The 12,875-nt window shown below is 43.0% G+C and overlaps 1 protein-coding gene across 5 annotated transcripts in view; it reads left to right on the top strand.

The window, feature by feature from the left end:
• Nucleotides 1–12,875, top strand: part of LOC119655307 (protein timeless) — a 130,596-nt gene that overhangs the window by 67,286 nt on the left and 50,435 nt on the right. For all 5 annotated transcript variants that reach the window (XM_038061157.1, XM_038061173.1, XM_038061148.1 and 2 more), the window contains 5 exons: nucleotides 5,549–5,767; nucleotides 5,900–6,195; nucleotides 10,877–11,075; nucleotides 11,155–11,282; nucleotides 11,455–11,608. In XM_038061157.1, the coding sequence (XP_037917085.1) occupies nucleotides 5,549–5,767; nucleotides 5,900–6,195; nucleotides 10,877–11,075; nucleotides 11,155–11,282; nucleotides 11,455–11,608 (996 nt within the window). The remainder of the gene's footprint in view (nucleotides 1–5,548; nucleotides 5,768–5,899; nucleotides 6,196–10,876; nucleotides 11,076–11,154; nucleotides 11,283–11,454; nucleotides 11,609–12,875) is intronic.

Raw genomic sequence — 12,875 nt, 5'->3', positions numbered from 1 at the left:
TGAGAATTTACTGTAATTTAAGACTGAATGTCAGTATCTAAAGTGAATAGTCTGATATTTTAAATACGGTTTCTCGACTTGTTTTCCATTGAAATTTCTATTCCGTTCCCCCGAGGAAATCCCGTGCCCGGGGGAATTCTCCTTCGTCGGAGCTGGCCGACGCATCTTGTTTATGTGCTATGTATCGCCTTACCAGAATAAACCTATAGAGCTGAGAGGATTGAAAAGAACTCTAATATCTGAGTTCGTTATACTGTAAAATTCTTGATTAAGCGGACGATGGAATAATCCTCAGCTTCTCATAACAAAATTATTGTGCAATTTGTCTCCTTAAGCTTCAAATATGATACCCTTTCTCGGGAAGAAACAGGTCAGGTTCTTTTATAGTGATGTTTTCAGTGTGATATTTCTGTATGGCCTCAATGACACACTTCCTGCTGAAATCTGATCTTGTAAATTGAGGAACTTATTTCAGACCACTGATCCTTTGAAATAGACGATTCTCCACAGAGTGGATCACTAAATGAAGAAATCTCACATGAGTGGTCACTAAACTTAGCAATAATAGAAGTTCCTTGACGAAATTGAGATGGTATCAAGTTGAGTTTCTCCTTGACTCGTTCCTGACAATTCGTTAGGTCTTTCGCAAAAAAACAAGGAAAAAACACCTTCAGAAACACTATATACCAAACTAAAAGAAAATATTTGGAGCTGAACCGGAGAAGGTCAAACATGCGCAATGATTTTTTCCCCCGATACAATTTCAAGCAATCCGCCCGGGGTGAATTTCCTGTGTGTACGGTTCTTGCTTTAATTCAAATCCATAGCTTTTCGCAGCTTGCTACTCTCCAGCCGTGAAGATCTAGCATTAAATTCTGTGGTAGATTCCATTTTATGGAATTTACAATCAGGTTAACAGATCGTCCCATTCCAACTCCTGTAAAATTGATAAAATCCAGGGTCGTAAAGGGTTAATCCGGCCCGGACCTCTTATTATTTCCTTATTTCAATGAAGTTTACATTCCGAACTCCAACAAAGTTCCAGAAGTAAGTATTTTGATCAAATATCTAATCCTCTTGCGTTCTTTAAGTAAAAGTCTTGGATTGCTTTCCGAACAAAAAAGTGTTAGTAGATGATAAAACAATATTATTCAGGTGTGAACTTTGAACAGATCTAGATTTTTCCTGAACCAACTTGCTGGTAGCACAGAACCCCTTGATGAAATAAATTTATTTGCTTAGTGAGGTAGGCTTTGAGGTCTGGGAGCAGACATTTAAAAAAATGGGCTCTCAAACGCGACATGCCTCAGTCAGGTTTTCGTAGAAGACAAGTATATCCTCGAATTGGTTCAGATAGGAGCCAAAGGTCCTAGTTGAATAGAAAGAGACTATTAGCCGCCAGAACAACCGAATACTTTCGACGAACTTCTTCTCACACACACTTTCTCTCTCTCTCAAGTCAACGCTGGCAAATTTGACGAAGCTTATCTTAAGACGCCAATAGAAAGATTACCGGTAACCGCCCATTGATTTCATACACTTCCATGATAAAACTCCTGTGGCAAGCACGTCAAGTGAAAAGGAGAGAGAGAGGAGATTAACCTTACGATTAGAACGATGTTAACACAATCTAATTGCTAATTTGAATTCGAAGGTCCTATAGAGACTCAACAATAAACTGTTTATCCAGACCCTTAGTACGCTCCGATCATCCCGTTCAGTTGAAGTGATAACAACAGATTTCTCTATTTCAATTGCTCATCCTCGCCGAGCTAATGTCACTAATGAAAAAAAGCAAACAGAAGATTGACCTCTCTTTGTTATACTGGAGTGAAAAGCACTTACCCACAAAGAATAAGAAACCACCACCCTATACCTCTACCTTGGACTAACGCTGGATTTAATCCAGTAAAAAAGAAGAAAATCCTAACAACTTTCAAGCTACCACACCGAATCTAATGGTTTATGCTAGTGATAGCTATAAGACCGTTTCACTGTCGTGCGACATTCATCTGGCAGTTCAGAAAAACTCACGTAAGCAAATTTATCGAGGCTTCCCTAAGAAGGATCATTTAGATATTTCCAGTTTTGAAAAAAAAACCTATTCCCACCCTAAGGCTATGTTAGCTTTGATATATCACCATTTTGTTACGTAAAATGCAAAAATATATCTCAATGGTTTCAGTTGGAAGATACTACCAGAGCCATACAGGGAAAACCTTAGCTCGGGATTGAAACTTTGGTGTTCTTATTAACCTTTATTTAAATTAAATCCGTACTACGTGCGCCTGAAAAGTTCCCAGGAGAAGAAGTGACCCCTTTGCCCCCTTTGAGCAGGCCTGCGAATATGAATATGTGTGTGTGTGTGTGTGTGTGTGGTGGGGAGAAGCTACAGCTTCTGAGCACTCAGGCCGTGTTGGCCCATTGTACTCGCGTCCCCCGTCTAACGGAATATTCCGGATTCGTTAACGTATCGTAGGATTTCCGTTAGTGGATGTGATGCTACCCGTCGTAATTGGAGAACATCGGCACCAAAGATTTGATGCCTGATGCGTCCATAGGCGGGGCATTCACATAGGAAATGCTCCGTGGATTCCGCTTCCTCATTACAGGAGGGACACGTATCATCTTCGGTAATTCCTATTCTGAACATATGCCCAGCTAGTGAATTATGGCCTGTCAGAATGCCCACAATACACCTGCAAGTCCTCCTGCTTTTCGACAGGATAAACTTTGCGGTACGTATGTTGGGTTCTGGCAGGAAAAGTTTGGTGTGTCGAGCAGCATTAAGGCTCTGCCACCTGTCATTATGGGAAACTTGTTCCCAGTTTTTGAAAACAGATTTAGCCAATGCTACTGATACCCCAATTGCTGGCTCCGGTCCCGGCATAGGGGAGATTGACCCCTCTTTCGCTAAAGCGTCCGAGATTTCATTTCCTTCTATGCCACAGTGACCAGGTACCCAGAGTAGTTCCACCGTATTGAATCTAGACATAGAATTCAAACGGTTTCTGCATTCCTGAACGATTTTCGAGGTGATCAAAGGACTGCTCAATGCCCTCAGTGCAGCTTGACTGTCACTGCAGATTGCGATGCGCCTGCCCTTCAACCGCTCGTCAATCATCCAGTTTGCCACCCTTAGGATCGCATAAACTTCGGCTTGAAAAACCGTTGCATATTGTCCCAAAGGAAAAGCCCACTTCTCGTTTTTATTCGAGAGGTAGACTCCGGCTCCAGAACCCTCTTCTGTTTTTGAGCCATCCGTGTAGAAGACTTCCGTATATCCCTCCACGCATTCCTCTGGGTCTTCCCAGTCCTCTCTACGCTTCAGGGTAACTACATATCTTCTACCAAACAGATGTATGGGGACACGAGAATCGGAAGGCATTGTAAGAACTGGATTCAGTCCTCCCAGTAACTCTTCCAATGCTCTGTGCCCCCCACGTCCGTTGTTTTCCCATAGATCTAATCGAATTAGCCTATGAGCTGCTCTCATTGCAGTGCTTTGAATAAATATATCCAGAGGCTGCAAATTGAGTAGTGCATTCAGAGCTGCGCCGGATGTCGTGCTCATGGCACCAGTGATACCCAGACAAACAGTTCTTTGCAGTGCAGCTAGTTTACGGTGAAAACCTTTTTGTCTCACTTTAACCCACCACACTACGGATGCATATACGAACATCGGCCTAATGATGGCAACGTATATCCACATTACCACATGAGGTCTGAGTCCCCATGTCGAGGCAAAGGTCCGTCTGCACAGCCCATAAGCTGTGAGAGCTCGTTTCATCTTTACCTCTACATGTTTGTTCCAAAGAAGTTTTTTATCTAGAGTAACCCCCAGGTATTTCACTTCTTCGGAGAGTTGAAGGGTAGTACCCCTCATCTCAGGGAGGCAAAGTCCATCCAGTTTTCTCCTTTTTGTGAATAAAACCATTGTGGTTTTATTTGGATTAACTGACAAACCATGTCTAAGGCACCAGCTGTCTATCAAATCAACGGCACGCTGTATATTCCTACACACCGTTCCAAGATCCCGATCAACAGCAAGTACAGCCACGTCATCAGCATAAGCTTGAGCGTGTATTGGCAAATTTTGCAGTTCACATAGCAGTGAGTCGATCAGCATACTCCACAGAAGCGGCGAAAGCACACCTCCTTGGGGGCAGCCCTTCGTTGCCTCCGTAGTCAGGTAGCGATCGACCCCTACCTCAGCGCACAGCAATCTTTGCGTTAGCATAGCATGGATCCACTTAATTAAAGCATCATCAACACCATGCGCTCTGGCGGCATCACAAAGTTTTTGAAAAGGCGCACAGTCAAAAGCCCCTTCAATGTCCACAAACACCCCCATCGCGTATTCACCATTCAAAGTTGCATCCTCTATCTTTGTGACCAAAGAATGAAGAGCAGACTCACAGCACTTTCCACGTTGGTAAGCATGTTGGTTTTCACTAAGTGGGTGTGACCTAAGTGCCTTTCCACGAATGTGACGCTCCACCAGTCTCTCCAAACCTTTCAGCAAGAATGAAGTCAAGCTGATCTGTCTGAAGTTCTTTGGATTAGAATAGTCATCTTTCCCAGGTTTCGGTATGAAAACTACTTTAACCTGTTGCCAAGAAGAAGGCACGTAGCCCAGAGCAAGACATCCTCGAAAAATATTTGTTAGAGGTCGCTCTAAATGCTCCATACCCTCCTTTAGCATTGCCGGATAGATGCCATCCATGCCAGGTGCTTTGAAATGTTCAAAGGACAGTATCGCAGCTCTCACCTTTTCAAGGGTAACAACCGCTTTCGCAGTGTTCCAGTTCCTCTTGCAACACTTGCGTGTTGAAGGGGTTGCAAGAACCGTCAACTCTCCCCCTACCACTTCTCTCACCCGTTCCCCCGGGTGGTGTACTTCCAGGAGGGTCTGTACTGAGTCCAGTCTGGAGTTCGTGAAAGTACCGTCGGGTTTTCTAAGAGAATCCAACTTGGCCGACTCATCCCTTTTGAGGACTCTGCACAGCCTTGAAGTCTCCCTTTCGCCTTCCAGTTCCTCACAGTACGCTCTAAAGGAGTCTCGTTTCGAGCATCTCACGAGCCTCTTATATTCACGTTGTGAGTTCCTGAAATTTAACCAGTCTTCGTTCTTGTTACTTTTGCAAGCACGATTTAGAAGTCGCCTGGTTGATTTCCTGAGTTTTTGCAGTTCTCGGTTCCACCAAGGAACTGTTTTACCGCTTTGGCCTCGGGAAATGAAGTATATGAATATATGAAAATATGAAGAATATGAATATAGTTTCCATTACATTTGGGAAAAAACAGAGAGATTCTGTTTAAGCAAGTTAAACCCCTAGTTCCAGGCAAATGCGCTTTTTTGACCAATTCTCCAATTTTTTGTATAGTCAGATCAGATTGGTCATATAATCCAGGGTCAAGCTAGCTATTTGCCATATAATGAACTTTAACTAGCTTGAGGTTAATTTTTTATTGTTTTTAAACCCCAATTAACCTAGTGTGCCACTGTAGATTCGAACTTTATTGATTATGATAATTTTTATTGCAGAAAGTTCAAATCGATACATCGCACTTCTTCTGGCTTGTTACATATTTCCTAAAATTTGCGGCTCAACTTGAACTTGAAATGGAGCACATAAGTTATGTGTTGTCATTCAAAGTCGTAAGCTACCTTACTTTCGAAGGAGTTAACATTTGCGAGCAGCTTGAACTGAATTCACATCAACAAGGTTGCGACCTAAAACCATACTTAAGAAGAATGCATTTGGTGAGTTTGATCAAATATTGAAATTTATTCTACTTTTTCTATAAATTATAAGCATAAGTATTAAGCCTTGCCTACATGCATATGTAGTGATCTAAATAATCTATTCATAAATATATCCGCTTCTCTTTGAAGGTTGTAACTGCAATACGAGAGTTCCTTCAGGCCTTGGAAACCTACAAGAAGGTTACACATTTATCTCAGGAAGACAGGCATCGTTTGCAAATATTGCAATTACAAATTGGAACCACTGAAGATTTACGATGCTTATTTGTATTGCTTCTTCGACGATATGATCCAGCGCTACATAGCAAACAATATCTGCAGGACCTAATTGTGACCAATCATATCCTGCTTCTGTTATTGGAGAGTGTCAGCCAATATCCGGAGAACAAAGTTGGTGGCATTCGCATGATGCAGCATTTATCACAGTAAGTTAAAAACGACATTTCAAACGTAAAGGAAAGGGCTGGCAGTTTTTCTCAGCAGTATGCTATTACTCTGTAATCTTATATTATAGTTATGTGCAACTATGAACACCGTCATCACTGGGAAATTTATGATCATTTTATAAACCAGCTTCTTCTTTTTCTTCAGCTTTTGTCCCGTTCACAACCGGGGCCGGATCGTCGCGACCAAAGCTTTTAAATCCCCATCCAGCGTATCAAGCCACCGTTGTTTCGGCCGGCCTTTTGGTCGTTTACCTTCGAGTTCGATGTTCAGACCAATCTTGGCAAGTGAATTCTCCTTAGCACGAATTACGTGTCCATGCCATCGAAGGCGCCTCTCTCGCAACTTTTCCACGATCGGTGCAACCCCATAACGATCGCGGATATCCTCATTTCGGATGTGATCTAAACGTGTGACGCCACAAGTCCAACGTAGCATGTTCGTCTTCATTACCGCAAGACGTCGTTCATTGTCTTTTATAGTCGGCCAACACTCAGAACCATAAAGAGCGACTGGACGGACGACATTGCGGTAAATTTTAGATTTGAGACGTTCGTTGACACGTCGATCACAAAGAACACCAGTTGTGGAACGCCACTTCATCCAGGTTGCGTTAATGCGTGAAGCAATTTCATAACGCAGTTTTCCATTGGCTGATAGCGTTGACCCAAGGTATTTAAATCACTCAGTTCTAGGCAGATCTTTGTCGCTGACAGTGATTGTGCTTGTTTCATGAAGATTGGTCGTCAAAAATTCAGTTTTGTTTAGATTCAGTCTGAAACCATGTTGTATGAGGCGATCATTTCATTTTTCGACAAGTTGCTCGAGATCATTTTTGCTATGAGACGCTAGGAAAACATCATCTGCATAGATCAGTGTAAAAAGCGCTGGACGTTGGATGTCCCATGTTACAGTGTCCATAACAAGAACAAAGAGGAGTGGTGGGAGGGCGCTTCCCTGATGAACACCAACAAAGGCACGAAACGGTTTTGATACGCCCGCAACGCTTTGAACTTTACTTTTCAGATCGCGGTAGATCAATAAAAACCCAGTGCACGAGTTCTTCTGGCACTAAGTGTTGTTATAGAGCATACCAGATGAGGTCGTGTGGCACACTGTCAAACGCTTTCTCTAGATCCAGAAATGCAATGTAAAGAGGGCTATGGTTCTCACGGTGTTTCTCCATGAGTAGCCGCGCAGCGTGTATTGCGTTAGTAGTTCCGCAGTTTATGACAAAGCCGGCTTGGTTCATGGTTGTTTCAACGATTTCGCGAATATGCTTGTCAAGAATCCATCCAAAAAATCTTCATAATAGAAGAAAGTGACCGGATCGGACGGATTTGAACATTCTCCTGCTCTTTTTCCATATTGGAACTGTGGTAATTTCTCACCAGTCAGATGGTATTCTACCTTCCTGAATAACCCGATTAAAGAATTCACTGAGCCACAGTGTTTGGTCCCAGCTCTTCGCTTTCCAGAGCTCAGATGCAATGTCGTCAGGTACTGTGGCTTGCCCCGATTTCATTCGTTCTCCACTTCAGGTGCGCTGACAGTTAGATCCTTGAGGGTTTTACTTGAGCACAGGTCTGGAAGACTTAATCCCACGGTCTTCTTAAGACACGGATTGATTTTATGACGACAATCAAAGCCCCGCTGAGACAAGCAACAACGGTACCAGTGTATACCAAGTGCATGGCTTAGCATTCATACTGGTAGATGCAAGACATACCTAAATCTCTACCGAACTAAGGAGTACGGCACCCGTGTTGTGACGCAACACCACGCCGAGGCCCGAAGGTCTCTTCTCGCTTTGGTTTGGCCGACAGGGTTCGGCGACAGACGTGTGTGTAGACTTCTACGTTCTTGGGGGTATTAGCCCTCGTCGAAGAATGACGGGATGGCGGGGGTGATTTAAACCTTACCACGGTGTCCCGGAGCAAACGCAAACCTTGTGGTGGTAAGGGTCGACCTGATATTGAACACAAGATCGCTGGGGAATCTTAAATTCTCCCCGTATACCAACTCGGCGAAACTGGCGGCAAGCTCTTCACGATGGCCTGTACGTGGACCAAGTAAAACGAAAGACAGGACTTGCTACCACGAGGAGGCATCATGCACTATTATAGCGGCCTTCAGTGTCTTATGCCAAAGTTCCAGTATCCCATTGGATTGCGGGTGGTATGGGCATGGTAGGGAAAGTTAGACTCGAACTGCATTACCTGGTCAGTAATGACTTCGGCCGGAACTCCAAAGTGTGGGATCCATTCTCAACAAAGGACCTCGGCGCACGATTGTGCGGAAATGTCTGCTAGAGGTACTGCTTCAGACCACCGCGTGAACCGTGAACGGTGGTTATGAGGCAATACTTGAAGCCACGTGAATCTCGCAAGGGACCAATAATGTCGATGGGGATCGAGTGAAAACGCTTTGTAAATCAAGGGAATGAACTTACTTCTTTCTGTACTTGCTTGATGGCCTTACCCATCTGGCGATGGGGTTAGTATCCTTATTCATTCATTCATTTTATAATTATATTAAAAGTTCCTGTATCATCATTAATGACGCAACAACCGGTATATGGTCTAGGACTGCCTCAATAACGAACTCCAGACGTCCCGGTTTTGCGCCAAGGTCCACCAATTCGATATCCGTAAAAGCTGTTTGGCGTCTAGCCATCGCTTCATCTCAGGTCTGTCTCGTCTTCTTTTTCTACCATAAATACTGCCCTTATAGACTCATCCATACGGATTAGGCGACCTGACCACCGCAACCTGTTGAGCCGGATTTTACCCACAACCAGATGGTCGTGGCTTCGCTCATAGATTTCGTCGTTATGTAGGTTACGGAATCGTCCATCCTTATGTAGGGGGGCCAAAAATTGTTCGGAGGATTCTTCTCTCGAACGCGGCCAAGAGTTTGGAAGTTTTTTTTGGTAAGATCCCAGGTTACCGAGGAATACATATGGACTGGCAAGATCATAGTCTTGTACAGTAAGAGCTTTGACCCTTTGGGGAGACGTTTGAAGCGAAACAGTTTTTGTAAGCTGAAATAGACTCTGTTGGCAGTCAACAATCGTGCGCGGATTTCATCGTCATAGCTGTTATCGGTTGTGATTTTCCACCCTAGATAGGAGAAATTACCAACGGTCTCAAAGTTGTAGTCTACTATTTTTATTGTTTTCGTTTGACCAATGCGATTCGATGTTGTTCGTTCTTTGATTTTTGGCGCTGACGTTGTCACCATGTACTTCGTCTTGCCTTCATTAATATGCAGCCCAAGATCTCGCACCGCCTGCTAGATCTGGATTAAGGCAGTTTGTACATCTCGGGTTGTTCTTCCAGTAGTTGGGTGGGCTTGAAGAGGATGGTGCCTCTCACATTTACATCGCGAATCACTTTCTCCAGGGCCAGGTTGAAGAGGACGTATGACAATCTTGACATAGACCCTTGTTGGTGTTGAATGGTCTCGAAAGGGATCCTGCTGCTTTTATTTGGCCTCGCACGTTGGTCAGTCTTATTAATTTCGTCGGGATACCGAATTATCTCATGGCCGTGTAGAGTTTTACTCTGATTATGCTGTCATAGGCGGCTTAAAAGTCGATGAAACTGATGATGGTGCAACTGATACCCATATTTCAACAGTTTTTCCATCGCCTGACGCAAAGAGAAAATCTGTTGCTCATTTTCCTAGAGTGAAGCCTTTTTGGTATGGGCCAATTATGTTCTGGGCGTATGGGGCTATCGGGCCTAGTAAGAAATAATTACTGCAATACGTGATATCCCCCTTTTTATGTATGAGACAGATAATGCCTCGTCCCCAATCGTCAGGAATTGATTCGCCGTCCCACACCTTGACCACCAGTTGGTGAACCACCTGGTGTAATTGGTCGCCTCCATATTTAACCAATTGTTGAAATTCCATCGGCTCCTGACGACTTACGGTTTTTAAGCCGGTGGATTGAATGGACTGCTTCTTCTATGCTTGATGGTGGCAGTATTTGTCCGTCGTCTCCAGTTGGCGGCACCTCCAACTCGCCGATAACAGCAGGTTTCATTTTGTAGCTGGTTTACTAGATGGCGACTATAATATATGGTGTAATGACTATTCTCCAGGAAGCCGGTCCCTGTCCAACGCATTTCCTGTAACGCTGTTACATCAGTCCTACATTGGGACAGGATACCGACTAGCTGCTTAGCAGCTCCATCTCTGTACAGGGAGCGCACATTCCATGAGAAAAAGTGCAAATCGTTATTCCGTTGTTATTGCCGGGTTCGTCGTTGTAAAATCTATCCTGTCCGAGGCTCCTTCTGTGGCTTCGTTACGTTGGTTTTCCGTGTAGGGTTGTAAGGCCTACTCAACCCCAAACCTGGAGGACCAGTTGGTACAATTTGTCCCGTTTTTAGGCGCGGAAGACTCGCCTTCATCCTTCTCCGTGTGCAGCTTTTCGTGAAGGAGCTCCCAGCGATCACCAAGTGGAGGTGGAGATAGGGTTTGGTAGTAGAGCTGTTGGTGTTGTTTCAACAGGCGTTTCCCAGGTTTTACTATATGCTCCATTGTGGGTACCAATCCACGTTTCGCCCTTGGACCTATACTACCCTTTGACCACCAGTTTTTGTATGCTCCTGTAATACATGTAAGATTGAAAATATATTCCAATTTCAGATTTGCTACCGTGGAAATAATGAATCACTACGGTCTATTGTTGGAAAATTTCCGTGAAAATGGCGAATTCGTGAACGATTGTATTTTTACAATGATGCATCACATCGGCGGTGACTTGGGTCAAGTGAACAGCCTCTTTCAACCAATTGTTCTGAAGACGTACTCACAAATTTGGGAAACAGAATATGAACTATGTGATGTAAGTAAAATATATTGAATTGCACTTTCTTTTGGTTATTATTGCATTTTTGGAATATTATTTTCATTATTATTTGCAGGATTGGTCCGATTTAATTGAGTATGTTATTCATAAATTTATGAATACACCTCAAAAAAGTCGACTGTCGTTGTCCAGTCCATCTTTGACAGAAATGACTAAAGAGTACAATTTGGAACATGCTTCCTGGTAAGATATATTTTTTACCTACATATTTGATGATACCATACGTCCGTGACAATTTGGATTCATATTGACAAAATATTGTGCAATTTATAAACTTACTAGATGAAAGCGATATAAATGATAAGTATTCTTATATCTTGAAATGAATTAAGATTTTTTATTTTTCTTTTGGCAGCACATGGACACAAGAGGAAATGGATACTTTGTATTGGTATTACGTGCAAAGCAAAAAATCGCACGATGCAGTTGGAAAAATTGTGAAACTCTTCTGTGACAATGGAAACAAGTACAAGTCGCGAATATCTATTATCCAACAGTTACTTCAACAGGTAATTTTGCCATTTAGCTTTACTGCATCAGTATTTTCGTTTGCGACAGTCAACATGCCCTATTTCTATGTCATACATAGTATATTTACTATATTATGTTATATCTATAGATAGTAGTTTATTTTAATTTATTTAATTATTCCACCATGGGTCGATACAATCTTAGTCCTTACTCAATCTCGTCTCGTAATGTTCGTTCAAAAAGTGCGCTATGGATTGGCACAGGTTGACATTGCATTGCTGCCACGTAGGGTACTTTTGACCCAGCCCTAAATAGATCTGGTCCAGTTGATCACAATAGAGCCTTCCGTCTATATTCTGAACATTTGGAATAAACTCAAAGCGAAGCGAAGGCTTTCTGTGGAACCGGTTCTCTTTTGGGTTTCCCACTTGTCCAAAGTCTAACCACTGACTTCCAACCTTTGGTCACAGTTTAAAAATTATTCCTATCTGGGGTTGAAAATGAGAAACGTAATTGCTATAAAGACGAAATCTGTACGCGACTGTTGACAGCCAATAGAGCTTATTTCAGCGTTCGTTCGAGAGAAAAATCTTCCGAAGAATTTTTGGCTTCTTATAGGATTATGGACGATTCCGTACCACCAAATAATGATGAAGTTTATGAGCGATACCATGACGGCTTGTTTGTAAATAAATCCGGCCTAATAGGCTCATATGACCAGTATGGGTAAAATAAAAAAGAAAATATAGCAAACTTTGCCTTAGGTAGAGCAATGACTGAAATCTATCATCAATATCGAAGTGATGGACCTCCGCGGAAAACCGGCTCTGGTAGGCCTACACCGAACGCCGGTTGTTATGCCGTTTATAATGATGATAATGATCATAATTCACTCCATTAAATTCAAGTTGATTTCTTAGCAATTTTGGCATGTTTCCATACGTCGGTTAGAGTCAACTCGTGAGGTACTTTTCGACAGCATCATTAATCTTGCCAAACGCGTGAAAACATCAAATGACTGATGTTCGAGGTATATTGAGTTAAACAGACTACCAGTGGGTACTAATCTATGGATTGCCCGGAATGGCTGCAAGTAATGCTATGACACTTGTAATGAGCAATGTGGATTGAGGGATGGTGACTCTGGGTGCCTGGAATCGATCAAGAGGGGAGATTTATCCCAAAAACTTAAAAATTTGGCGAAGCTGACCCTGAAGGTCCACTCGCAAATATAGAAGCTCCATTGGAGTGTTCCGTCGACACGCGTTTGCATGCCTCTGCGCTAACTAAGCTGGGGAAAGTTGG

This window comes from Hermetia illucens, chromosome 1, assembly GCF_905115235.1.
Source record: "Hermetia illucens chromosome 1, iHerIll2.2.curated.20191125, whole genome shotgun sequence".
In the NCBI taxonomy this organism is placed as follows: Eukaryota; Metazoa; Arthropoda; class Insecta; order Diptera; family Stratiomyidae; genus Hermetia; species Hermetia illucens.
The sequence above is the reverse complement of the archived record's forward strand: the minus strand, read 5'-3'. Positions and strand labels throughout refer to the sequence as shown.